Source organism: Mauremys reevesii, linkage group 4, assembly GCF_016161935.1.
Source record: "Mauremys reevesii isolate NIE-2019 linkage group 4, ASM1616193v1, whole genome shotgun sequence".
Classification (NCBI taxonomy): domain Eukaryota; kingdom Metazoa; phylum Chordata; order Testudines; family Geoemydidae; genus Mauremys; species Mauremys reevesii.
In genome coordinates, this window is record NC_052626.1 from 65772125 (window position 1) to 65786158 (window position 14034).

At 48.0% G+C, this 14034-nt stretch overlaps 1 protein-coding gene across 4 annotated transcripts in view; it reads left to right on the forward strand.

The window, feature by feature from the left end:
- Positions 1-14034, forward strand: part of MAP3K9 (mitogen-activated protein kinase kinase kinase 9) — an 89583-nt gene that overhangs the window by 25311 nt on the left and 50238 nt on the right. For all 4 annotated transcript variants that reach the window (XM_039534601.1, XM_039534600.1, XM_039534598.1 and 1 more), the window contains exons 3-4: positions 1523-1703; positions 13626-13774. In XM_039534601.1, coding sequence (XP_039390535.1) covers positions 1523-1703; positions 13626-13774 — 330 coding nt within the window. The remainder of the gene's footprint in view (positions 1-1522; positions 1704-13625; positions 13775-14034) is intronic.

Genomic DNA, 14034 nt, shown 5'->3' on the forward strand with positions numbered 1-14034 from the left:
ATCCCCGCCCCCTCACTGCCCCATTGGCTCCCTCCCCAAATCCCCGCCTCTTTCCAAGCATGCCATGCCCAGGAGACTCAGGGGAGTGCGGGGCCGGGGTGAGTGTGAGTCTGGCCTGGCCCCGAGCAGGCAGGACTTGGGCGCGGTACCTGAAGGGAGAGTAGGGGGGTGGCCCGTGGGGCTAGGTGGCGGCTGTTCTCCCCACCTGGGCAGGGGACTCGGGAGCAGCCGCTGCTGCAGCTCCCACTGCTGCGGGTGGAGGAAGTGGCCAAGCACATGGCGCTCGGCGGCTGCGGCTTTGGTGCCCGGGCCCGAACCCCCCGAGCCCAGGCCTGCTGCGGGGCAGCGCGCACACTGCGCTCAGCCCCTGGCCAGTTGCGTCTGGGCTGGCTGCCCAGCTGGTGCAATCCTGTGGCGGAGGCATCGGCAGCCCAGTCCCGTTCGTTCCCCTGCAGGACCCGAGCGGGATGCGGGGGGCTGGGGCCTGCTGCCTCCACTCCGAGGCCGCCCGCAGGATTGCACCAGCTGGGCAGCCAGCCCAGACGCGAGTGGTCAGGGGCTGGGTATGCGCAGCGTGCGCGCTGGGTCCCCGCAGCAGGCCCGGGCTCGGGGGGTTCGTGGGCACCAGAGCCACAGCTGCCGAGCTTGGCCAGCGGCCGCTTCCTCCCCCCGCGGCAGTGGGAGCTGCAGCAGCGGCTGCTCCCGAGTCCCCTGCCCAGGTGGGGAGAACAGCCGCCACCTAGCCCCGCGGGCCGCCCCCCTACTCTCCCTCCAGATACCGCGCCTGAGTCCTGCCTGCTTGGGGCCAGGCTGGACTCTCACTCACCCCGGCCCCGCGCTCCCCTGAGTCTCCCGGGCCTCCCTCCAGCGCTTGCGGAGGGAGGAGGAATCGGGGGTGGGGGATTTTTTTTTTTTTTTGCTCTGCCGCCATTTTTCCCCCTCTGCCCCCGCCCCGCCCCCCCCGCGTCCCGATATTTGACCTGGGTGATCTGGTCACCCTACTTCCCTTTACCAGAAGATTGTTTATATAGAGTAACAGTACGCAGTACACCAAATGGTTCTTATGTCCTATTTACCTGTACCTTAGGTATCCTGATATATTCAAAACCAAAGGCCACATATCTCCAGCATCCTAGAAGTGCATTTATGATGCTATAACCCTATATCCTCAATTTTGTTCTAGTAAAGACTGAGTAACAACTGAGCAAGGATTTCAGGATTTGGCCAGTTCTGCTTCTGAAATCCTTGCTTTCAGGTCTTGGCTGCGATTAATGTTTTTATTAATTATGAGAATGGACACATTAATTACAGTTGGTTTTTCATCAGATTGAGGGCACAGTTTGAGACTTCTTTTACAAGTCAAGATAATGTGTAAAGCATTCAGAAACAGAGATTAGCTAAAAGTCAAGGCAAGACTTACATTTGGGAAATGGCTTTTCTTTCGGGGGGAAGAGATCTTTATGGATAAATCCTAGCCTCACTGTGCATGTATTTCATTTCCCCCTTCCCCCTTTTCCTCTAGTATTGATACTCGAGAAGGTGGAAAATGGAGACCTGAGCAACAAGATATTGAAGATCACGGATTTCGGCTTGGCCAGAGAATGGCATAAAACCACCAAAATGAGTGCAGCTGGAACATATGCCTGGATGGCTCCTGAGGTCATCCGCTCCTCCATGTTCTCCAAAGGCAGCGATGTGTGGAGGTATTGATTTGGCACTGAGTACTTGGATACTAAACATTTAAGTGCTGGGGACTGCCAGACAACCTACTGTATGCTTAATACAGTACCAATCCTGGTTAATCGAATCCCCAAACGCCTGTTTTACTAAAGCTCTGTGTCCCCTAGCTTTCCATCCTGCTGTATCATCACCCTCCTTTGGGGATTAGGAATCCAGAACACGGGCTTTTCAAAGTGGCCAGCCAACTTCTGCAGCCCTCCAAATCCCTGTTGCTTTATGGGTTCGGACGTGTGCTTTTCCAGTCTCCATTACCCTCACTCCTCTGCAGTACATAAAACGAAATCTGTGCTCTTACTTAACAATTGTCTTTTGAATAAGACACAAAATCAAGTTCCTATCCACTTGTGATTATTACAGAGTTAATTTTTGCAAGCATAAGGGATTCAGATGCAGTCACAGAATATCAGGATTGAAAGGGACCACAGGAGATCTTCTAGTCCAACCCCCTACTCAAAGCAGGACAAATCCCTAGACAGTTTTGTTTTGTTTTGTTTTTAAACCCCAGTTCCCTAAATGACCCTCTCAAGGATTATGAACTCACAACCCTGGGTTTAGTAGTTCAGTGCTCAAACCACTGAGCTATCCCTCCTCCAGCTGATGTTCTGGCAGTATTCCAGCTCTAGTATTACATTCTGTCTAGCTAAACTGCAGGGGGAATTTTACCTGGACATGGTATTTCTTACTTTCATTCCTAAATTGGTGTGATACAGTGTCTTTTCCAGTATTCCAATGGAGGAGGATACATTTCGATGGTAGGTGAAATATTGGCTGTGAAATATGAAAACTGTAGGTAATGCTGTACACTTACTTGACGCTTTTATAAATCACTGGGATTCTTCTGAATGGAAGCTGGTATGGAAAAGTAAATGATTACGATAATGCCAAGTGGCCAGTATTTTGTGTGTGTTTGTATGTGTGCTTTTCTTGTGATACAGTCAGCAAATCCAGAGTCTAAGAGGTAGTCCCAGGATGATGGGGTTTGTATTTGGGAAATTACATAGTCAGTGCTTTGGGATAGCAAATGAGATTTTCTCATAACTGTACACAGGTGAATGGCCCCCCACTTGGTTCATTAGATTAAGGCAGCTTGCTATTGTTATGCAGGTACAGCTGGCCTTATGCTGAATTGCAGCTGGAGTGATTTGAATGAGCAGAGTTGTTTCTCTTCATGCATTACTGTATTTCCTTACGTGTGTGCCAAAGACTTGCTGTGTGGCGATGGGTGATGGATTTGGGTTTCATGCATATAGTCACTATTGTAGATGGTGTTGAAAACCAGGACCTTTTGTCACCAAACCCCAAAACTACTGCCACCTGAGCTAAAGGAGTAGCTCTGTTTGCTGTAAATAAACAGCAGGCTCTTATCACTGATGCAGACCAAACAAGGAAGGAACATAATTACATGTACTTTGCCAGTTTTCAGTGTTGCATATTTAATGCAAATCACTTCAACTTTTTATTCCTCAGTTTCCTCATCTATATAATGATGATATGAAGCTTAGAGCTTATCAGTACAAGGATTTTTTTGATGTTGGTGCACGCCTTTAGAATACATGTGCTGCACCAATGTAAAAAGTGACTTGCAGCAGTGTGGCTGCACCAGTTCAGCTTATTCATTACCTTGGTATAACAAATCTGTACTAGGGGTTTTGTACCAAACCCCGCTAAACCTGTGCAAAAGATACTCCTGAGGGAATTCTGCACCTAAAAATTCTACATGTTTTATTTCTCTAAATAACACAATATAATCACACCATTTTCAATTATTTTGGTAATTTATTTCAAAATAGACATACTTGCTGACAGGTAACAATACAGAAAACAAAAAAGATTCAGGACATGTTTTTTGACCAGTAGATTCCTTATTAGACATATTAGCCCATCTATATGGCAATACTAATATTTCCTTGTATGTCAGGCACAGAAGACTTTTAATGATATGTCTACACAGCCAACTTGGGCGTGCAGGGCTCAGTCTGCAGGGCTGTTTTCATTGCTATGCAGACTTCTGGGCTCAGACTAGAGCCGGAGCTCTGGGACCCTCCCACTCTTCAAGGTCCTAGAGCAGGGGTGGCCAACCTGAGCTTGAGAAGAAGCCAGGATTTACCAATGTTTATTGCCAAAGAGCCATGGTAATATGTCAGCAGCCCCCTCCCCTCCCCGCCACTCCCAGTGCCTCCCACCCACGTGCAGCCCCGCCAATCAGCACCTCCCCCTCCCTCCCGATCAGCTGTTTCATCTTGTATAGGAGGCTCTGGGGGAGAGGGGGAGGAGTGAGGGAATGGGAAGGGGTGGAGTGAGGGCAGGGCCTGTGGCAGAGCCAGGGGTTGAGCAGTGAGCACCCCCTGGCACGTTGGAAAGTTGGCGCCTGTAGCTCCAACCCCTGAGTCGGTGCCTATACAAGGAGCTGCATATTAACTTCCGAAGAGCTGCATGTGGCTCTGGAGCCACAGGTTGGCCACCCCTGTCCCAGAGCCTCAGCTCCAACCCCAGTCTGGAAGTCTACACAGCAATGAAACAGCTCCGCACCCCAAGGCCTGCGAGCCCAAATTGGCTGGCACAGGCCAGCCACAGATTTTTCTTTGCTGTGTAAACATATCCTTAGGAGTGAAGTTAGGCCATGATTTGACACAACACTTAAATATGTGCATAAAGTATCCCCATTGAAACTAAGGCTTTGCCAGATTGGGACCTTACTGGATGGCATAGCTAAGTAGTACTCAGCATGTGACAGTACAGTCACTGGTCTAGAACTGAAATTGCTGCAGACAATAGAGTAGAAGGGCAATGGGAGTGGAGGTTCCAGCATAGCAGTGCAGAATGCAGGCCACTGGCTGCATGGAGGTGGGGGATAATTCTATAGCCCCTGCCCCCTCCCCGGGAGGTGGATGTGGCAGTAATGCTGCACCTCACCCTGACACAGCACAAGGGACGGGCCTGCCCCTGAAACACCCCAGGGCCATACCCATCCGCTCTGGGGGCACTGCGATAGTGAGCGAGAGGGACAGAGTCTCACATGCATGTCCAGCCCTGCCGCGTGATCCAGGGGTGGGGCAAGCAGGCTCTGTCCAGCAGGATCCAACTGGTGAGGGGCTTAGTGTGGAGGGATCCAGGTGTAGGGTGAGAGGGTTCTGTGTGGGGCAATCTGGGTGTGGGTGGATTGGCGGGTAGTCTGGGTGTGGGGGAATTTGGATGTACAGGGGCTTGTTGGGGGGTTTTAGGTGCAGGGAGAATGGGACTCGGGTGGGTCAGCAGGGGAGTCTGGGTGTGTGAAGATGGGGCTTGGCAGGGCGGTCTGGGTGCAGAGGGCTCATCATGGGCATCCGGGTGCTGGAGGAGTGGGTCTTGTTGGGATGGGGGTCCGGGTGTAACCGGTTGGCGCTCAGTGGGGTTTGAAGAGGGCTCAGCATGGGTGGTCCAGGTGCAGGGAGGGTGGGGTGCAGCAGGGTGGGGACTCAACAGGGGTAGGGTCTGGATCCAGGGAGGTGGTCTGAGTGCGGGGGTGGTGTCTGGATACAGGGGGTGGGGCGTGGCGAGGCGGCAGGTGTGTGTGTGGGTGTGTGTGTGTGAGGGTGGTGGATGCATGGGGGTTGGGCGGATGGCGTGGTAGCTCCTTATTTAATGATCCCTCCCCGGCAGTTAGGGAGCAATGGGTGCTGGGAGCAGCAGGGTTGTGTGCAGAGCTTCTTGCAGCCAAAGGAGGTTCCTAGGGGTGGGTCTGACCCAGCCCCAGGAGTGACCCATGCACTCCTGGGGCTGGAAGTGCATGGAAGAGGAAGAGGAAGTCCTGTCTCCTTACCCAGCCCAGCTGGGGCTAGCAGCTGTAGCCTGGTTCACCATTGGAGCCACTGGCTGGGACATCCCCAGTCTTGCCCCTCTGTGACTCTGGGCACACTGCGATAGCATGCATGAGGGACAGAGTCTCGCATGCCCAGTCACGGCCCCTGAGTGGTGATTTATGTCTCCCCTGGTTGCTCTTGATGTCTGAACTAGACCTTGCTCAGGAGCATTTCCTGGGAGGAGTGCATGAATCAATTATTCTGCAGGGAAAGAGTAAAATCTGCAGGGAGGCATTAATTCTGCACTTGCGCAGTGGCACAGAATTCCCCCAGGAGTAAAAAAGGCTCAGTGTAGACAAGACCTTAATGAATGTGTATATCATGTTGAGAACCTATAATATCTATGCACGGTATTATAATCCTCCTGTGAGCCTCTCCCCCCATTTTCCTTGTTTTACATCTCTCAACTACAAAGTCCTGTCTTCTGGCTACCAGCCTCACAGGGAACAGAATGAATCTCCCTTTGGAGCCATCTGTGGTGGTCTTTAGTTGGAGAGGTTCGCTGGTGAGAGTGCCACAATGTTCTGCCTCTCCACAGGCCTGAAATATTTGTTGCTTCTGTGGTATTCTTAGCCCTGGCAACAAGATACTGGCACTTGTAGGATCACAGATGAGGTGAGTTGGGCATTGGGCCCTGGCCACGTGGTGTCTGAGATACATGTATAGAGGAGCAAATGCCACCCAGGCAATATTGTCATTTGCAAGCATTAGGCTGTTCACAAACAGACACAATTTAAAAACTCCTACTCTCACCTAAGCATGCTATTCAAATCCCTGACAGGATAGACTTTTTTTTATCCTATTAGACATGTCTCTCCCCCACACCACTCTCCTGGATAATCGCTGCCAGATTGGAATTTGGTTGATAAGCATCCATACAATTAATCTCTATAAGAACAACAAAATTAGCTGTCTCCCTTCCTGAGGTATGCATACTCTTTTATCCCAACACCTTTCCTAAAAGGTCTCTTAATTTATTGGAAGAGCTCCTGTCTGAATGGGGGGTCCCTAGCCTTTTGCCAGAGGTCTTATCCAGCTCATCTCCTTGATGCACAAATGCACAGGTAGCTGTTGGAGAAGAGGCTTATTATAGGCCACAGCAATGCTCTGAGTAGTGGTTTCTGCCACTAGTGCTTTAGTTAGGCTTGCTAGTAAACAATACTTTGCACTTACCTAGCATGCATGCCTTACTATTATCACTTACTTTTTTTATGTTGCAGTAGCACCTAAGGGCCCAGTTATAGACGATGCTGTACAAACAGTCCCTCCATCTGAGGCTCTCAATGTACTTTATAGACACGTAATTCTTCCAAGACCCCTCTCAGGTAAAATAGGTGTTTATTTCCACTTTGCAAAGGGTGAAAAGGAAGCGCAGAGATTGCAACTTGTACATAGTCATACAGTAAAGTAGATATCAGCTGGGTACTGTAACTACTTAACCGTGATTCCTATCTGTTGTTTGCCACCCCCAAACATCACTGCTCATACCTTTTTATTTGTAGGTGTGGTTTCTGCTGGTATCTATAATATCTTGCTCTTTTATAGCACCTTTCATCCATGGATGTAGCTCACCTGGAAAGGGGCATGCCCAGCAAACTACTTCAGTATTCGAATGTTGTTTTATAGGACATTACCCCTATTTATTCCTTGGTGCATTTTCCTTTCTCCCAGATTCTGGAATGCTCAGATGTTTTTTAGAAACATCCAAAAATGGGTGTTTGGTGTGGGAAGGGAGGAATCTCAAAGTAAACACTTCCTCAGAGAGCCATTTTATTAGTGAGGAGAATGCAAGAACAGCAGGCCATATAGGGGTATAGCAAGGTTTTTTCCATTTTCTCATGGAAATTTCTAACCGCTGCGTGTACTTCACTTTGATACATTTACACTTTTTACAATAATTTTTTTCTTTATCCATGTCAGTGATATTACCATAATGCAGGAAGTGGTGCCACAATATCACCTAGCCTCTTTAATTAAATATGTACACGGTGCATGTCTAGCACCTTCAGATCAGTTATCTGCCCAGAATTTTAAATTTTCACCTGTGGGAATAAAGTACTGGAATCATTTAGACGTGTCTGACTAGCAGATGGAGAGGATTCAGAGGCTGGGTATTGGATGGCTGAGATTCTGTGGCCTGCATTGTGCAGGAGGTCAGACTAGATGATCATAATGGTCCCTTCTGACCTTAAAGTCTATGATATAGAGGCTTATACTTACCTTTTAGAATGCTAATGTGAATCCAGCCGAGTCTGTTGTGACTGAAACAGACTATGTGAAATGACTCAGTGGTGGCAGTTCCTATCCCAATGGATAGGTACTTATCTCATGAACACTGTTCAGCCACTATCTCAAAATCATTAATTATCCTCTTTTGCTTGCAGTCTTAGGGCATGGCTACACTTGCAGATGTAGAGCACTTTGAGTTAAACCAGCCTTCGGAGAGTGCAGTAGGGAAAATGCTGCAATCTGTCCACACTGACCGCTTCAAGCGCACTGACGTGGCCACATTTGTGGCACTTGCAGTAGCATTGGAAGCGGTGCATTATGGGCAGCTATCCCAGCATGCAAGTGACTGCAGTGTGCTTTTAAAATGGGAGGGGTGGGGTGGAGTGTGACAGGGAGAGTGGTGTGTGTGTGTGTGTGTGTATGTATGGGGGGAGAGAGTGGGTTTTTGGGGGGCTGAGAGCATGTCAACATGCTGTCTGGTAAGTTCAGACAGCAGCAGACCTCCCTCTCCCCCCCCCGCCTCTCTCTCTCTCTCTCTCTCTCTCTCTCACACACACAGCATTCCACAGTAAAGGCTTGCATGCCAACTGTCAGAAAACAGAACTTAAGGAGATTATGGGACGTTTCCAGAGGCCGATCAGAGCGCAGTAACGCAACACCTCATTTGGACTGATGCCCACGCATTGTAGCTGAGGCGCAGCAAACGTTATTCCTCTCACCGAGGTGGAGTACCAGCAGTGCTGTAGCCGCGGAGTCAGAGCGCTCTACGTGCCTTGCCAGTGTGGACGGGGAGTGAACTAGTGCGCATGGGGCTCCTTTATTGCACACTAACTGGCAAGTGTAGCCAAGCCCTTAGCAGAAAAGGCAAGAAGTCAGTAGTGAAGTTAAACTTCCCTTTCAGCTTCAGTGGTGGTCCCTCCAGGTCAGGGTTGAGTAGGGTGGGATTGGGGAAGCTAGCACTGCATCCTATACCTGTTCCGAGGATAAACAGTCACCCATGCTCTCAGTCCAGTACTATTTGTCAGCACTAAAGTATAATCAGGATTTTTTTTAAAATGAAGTGAGATTTCATTCTTGATAGAAAATGTCTGTTTTCCCAGTGGGTTTTACATTGGGAAGGTGAAGGAACTGGAGGGGGGGGAAGGGGTTCCATCCTTTGGATCCCCTGTCTGACTTTGCTGTTACTTGTTGTGGGGAGGGGGTGGAATTCCTTTTTCATGTTAAGTGCAGATTTATGGGGGAGGCAGAGAAGGAAAATAGGGCACTACTAACATTTAAAAATATTAACCAGAGAGGAAATTAAGACCTTTGATAAGTTCAGAGACATCAGGGAAGGTGGCAATATCACATAGCCCCTCCGACTCCCTGAAAATCCACTGAGTAGGATTGAACCTGATGGTTAAATGGCTTAAAGGATTACTGGATTACTAGGAGATGATTAATTATTCATATGAACGTTGGTTCACTTGGGTGTACAGTCAGTATTCTGTGGTTCCTGTTGTAATTAAAGTCCAAACAACACTTCAGAATGTTGTAAAAAGATCTGGGCCTCATCTCCTTCTCTATCTCCTTAATGGGGATAGAGAGTCTCTCCTGCTGTTTTTCCTTTCAACGTGTTAACCTCTTCCACCCTCTGGTTTCTGTTTTGTGACCACCAACCTTCTGCTTGAGAGGGGCTGAAAGACACTGTGTTCAATATCTATCAATATCGCTTCCTTAATGGTAAGGAAAAGTGCAGCCTTCCCTTACCATTTGGGGCTGAGAACATTGTCTCCAGACAATTCTGAGCACCCTACAAAAGAGATGGTGACAGGATTGGGAGCAGGAATCAAAATCATATCTCCTGCAAGCATTTAAATTCAGCATGGGATTGCTGGAATCCCATATTTGCCCGTCCCCTCTGCTTTTTGAAATTTCCCTCAGAGGGAGTATCATGTTCATAACACTTGCCCAGCAGCCAGGGGCGGCTCTAGTAATTTCGCCACCCCAAGCAGGGCGGCACGCCGCGGGGGGCGCTCTGGCGGTCGCCGGTCCCGCGGCGCCAGTGGACCTCCTGCAGACGTGCCTGCGGAGGGTCCGCTGGTCCCGCAGCTCCGGCAGACCTCCCGCAGGTACGCCTGCGGCTGCTCCACCAGACCCGCAGTACCAGCGGATCCTCCGCAGTCATGCCTGTGGGAGGTCCGGTGGTCCTGCGGCTCCGGTGGACCTCCCGCAGGCATGACTGCGGAAGGTCCGCTGGAGCCGCCTGCCGCCCTGCCGGCAAAATGCCGCCCCACACGCGCGCTTGGCATGCTGGGGTCTGGAGCCGGCCCTGCCAGCAGCACTGATAGGAGCAGCAGCAGCTGTAGAGAGAGACTGTTGAGGGACCTGGTAAATTTCACTCTACTGCTACTCCTGGGTGACGAAGAAAGACTGATGTGCAGAGTAGCATGTGTGATCTGTTGCTGGAGCTGCTCCTTCAGGGAAACGAGAGACAGACTACTTGTTAGTATTAAGAGGCTCAACGGGACATTGCCTGTCTCCTTAAACCTCTGCATCTCTCTCATAAAACTGAATGACATGACAGAGCAGTGTATGGTATGTTGGGGTGAATTGCCTTCTACTGTATTATGTCACGAGTTTTTAAATAAAAAACAGGACATGATTCATATTCCAACTTCACATCACTTAAAAATTTCCCTTATGGCTTAAATCGGATTTGGTGCTTCCTTCTTTTGTGTTGCTGTCAGCGCTAAATGGCTTCCCTCTTTCATTCCAGAGATATTTCAGTAGTAGATGAAGTAATAGCTATAATTTGAAAAGTGCTGTGGTATGCTTCTGAATGAATGCTAAATAAACAGTAAATTGTGAATGGTACATCAGTTCATGTACAGTAGGACCTAGTTGTATCACATGCTCTTTAGTGTCAATAGTGGAGCACAAACCAATTCTGAGAGTCAGTATGTCCAGTACAGACACATCCACCTGGTTCAAGACACTTCAGATTATTCTAAACGTGGATGCCTGCTTGCCTGGGGATATGGTCTGGAATGGTGTTTCACTGCCAAGCCTTTCCTTAACCACAACATGGGGGAAAAACCTCTAAAAGCTGAACTTCCATAAATAAAGTTGCTGCATCAAACACTGGTTAGCTGATATGTCACCACTGCTGGCAGAAGTGCCTCTTACGGGAGCACTCTTTCTTGTGATAACATCATAGTTGATGTTCAAAACCCAGTACAGCTGCTGGTAAGTCAGATTTTTCAGAGTGATGAGGTCCACTCACTACAGTGGTGCCTCCTGCTGACCATCATGGGGATTAGTTCTGCCAGCCAGTGCGCCCTCTCCAGGTGATGCCTCTCCCATCATCTTCTCTGCCTGCAGACCTGCTTCAGTCCAAGTCCTCTTCATAACTCGGCCCTCTGGCCTAGTCACCATCTATATTTCCCACTTCCAGGATGGGTACTACTGTTCAGTAGTCAAGCCATTTCCCCAGTGGTGAATGGGGGGACCTGGGCCCACCCAATACTCTGGGTCCTGACCCAGGGACCCTGCAGATAGCAGCCTCCTGCTGTGTCTCCTTAACTTCCTTCAATGGTGCTTCAATTCACTGGGCCACTTCCCGGTGGCCCCAACACCTTCTTTTCCCTCTTCTCAGGGCATTCAGTCAGCAAGTCCCAGCAGCCAGCCAGAAGAAGCTCCTTGTTCCCCTGGTCCCTTCCAGCAATGGTTCTGTCCCAGGTGCTACCTTTGCTGCAGCCTGCTGGGAGCACAGTTCTCACTCCCTAGGCTCCCCGCAGCAACTCACTCTCCTCCGCCCTGTATTCTTTCGGTACTAGCTCTCTGGGCCCTGATTGGCTGCTCCATGCAGCCTCCCTCCAATTGTCTGCTTCCTGTGCAGCTTCCCTAGGCTGCTATGAGGACTCACTTCCCCTGCTTCTTTCTGGGAGGGGGCGTGGCAGGCCTCCCCCAAGGCCTCCATTAACTCCTTCCACTTGGGTGTGTGATGAACACTCCATCGCACCCCTACAGACCTGCCAAGTCTATTTTTCCCCCTTTCCACTGCCATATTGCCCTTTCTACTACTAGCCCTGCCTTTCCCCCCCCGATACCTGTCTCAAGGTTCATTGCAGAGGGATTTCATAGGAAATCAGAAAATCATTTGTATTTAACAATAACAAAAAAGGCAAGGCACTATAGTGTTTTTAAAGTCCTCATCTTCTGTTTCCCTAACTTCTCTCATAATTTAAATGATCCAGATTTAGATTACCCAGACTCTCTCACAAGACTTAATTCGAACCAAATATTTTTCTCCCCTTTTCTGAAAAACACCTCACATTTCTGAGCTATCAACAATGCACTCTGAAATTTGTTAGGCTGACTGCTAGGGACCACGCTGGAATTTTTGTCAGAAAGCAAACACTCCTGAGAAGGAATAAATGGTAATGGCTTTTTAAAAATTCCTGACTCAAGTCTAAGTCCTTAAGATGTCATTACTGGTTTCTAAGAACACAGTATTGTTGAAAACCGCTTAACTTTCTTATTGACATTTTCAGGGTTAATGAAATCCTTAAACTAGGGTAGTACTAATAGGCATTCCGCCTTCCCATTTCTTGGGGCTTATTGTCATGAAAAAGAGAATAGGACTAATACTGAAAGTATGGCATGTCAATGTACATATTTATTTTTGGATTTATATACATGACATCTAGCTAGCTCTCTGCTCCCATAAACACAATCTGCTCTCCACATTGCGCTTTTGTAACAGCATAACTTTAAAATGGAGTGGCATCTGGTTCTGAAGTTTGTACCTGAGTGTATACAGTTACATGAAATTTATGCAAAAATATAATTAGGCAGGCTTATTACCCCTCCCCCCAGTTAGGCTGTTGGGTGGATTATGTCACTAAACATCCTCCTTTAAGGTTCAGTAGCATATTATAGGAAAGAGCTGGCATCCCTCCCACCCATCCCCCAGATAATCAGTACTCAGGTATTTTGCAGGAGTGGTATAACAAAATATTTATTTCTGGAGCACCACATTTAATCATCGATCTATGTTGTTAAATTGCCACAGAAGTTACTTCTACAGGCTTGTGAACCAGAATGCTCAGAAAGACCACAAATCTCTCTGCCTTCACAGCAAAAAGTAAAGCATAGCCACTTCTTTGATCTAGCCATCCCAAATCAGTACAAGCATATAAAAGCTATATTTTGAGGTGATGGAGAGGTACAGAAATCTATCAAAGTGTGATTTGGAATGTAAGGTACTTGAAAACTACAGTAATGAGCACAGTAAAAATATTTGGAAGACTAAATTCTGTCTAAAGAAAAAATTTCCAGTCTCTGTACAGATCCACATAGACTATTTTGCTACATGCTCTATTTTTAGAGAGTTTAGATGGTAAAATTAAGAAACCTTTGCACAATTTTTTAAGAGTATTTACTGCTCAAAATGGAAATGGCAAACTGTTCATTTAAAAAGAGTGAAACCCTAATTGTTGCTATATTGACTGTGCTTCTGTAACTTTGACAAATCAGGAGCCCTGTCACATCCTTGGGGAAAGCGAGTTTGCCAAAACAGGACAGCTAAATTCAGGAAGAGGGGGCTGCACAGATTAATACTGGCCGAACATCCCACAAAAGCAGGTGGTCTGTGTACAGACGTACTAGTCCATTTAATTTGTTTCTTTGTTTGTAAATGTCGGATTTATTTAGTATTCTCTAATATGTGAGGCAGTCTTGATAAATAAGAGAGCCTTATGCCCTCTTTTTGCTTGAGGTTTATTAAAGTGTTTGTTATAGCCAAACACGCACTTTCTGTCTCTCTCCCAATAGTTATGGTGTGCTGCTTTGGGAACTGCTAACTGGGGAGGTACCATTCCGAGGAATTGATGGTCTAGCAGTTGCATACGGAGTTGCCATGAATAAACTTGCCCTTCCGATCCCATCCACGTGCCCAGAACCTTTTGCCAAACTCATGGAAGGTAAGAGCCAATTGCAGTGGAAGATATAGTGTTTATATATTTTTCTTGAGTGCTTTCCATGAGTGCCTATTTTTGTAGGTTTCAGTAGCTCAGACCACAGAATTAGATGGTTTTTCTCAGTGGACCATGTTATTACAGAAGCCATGCTAAGTCTGCTATGACAGTTACTGTATCATAAGACCTCTAGGCTGCAGAAATAAAAGCTTTGAAGTGCTGTGTAGTCAAAGCGCCAGCGCTGGGAGAGAGCTCTCCCCAGCGCT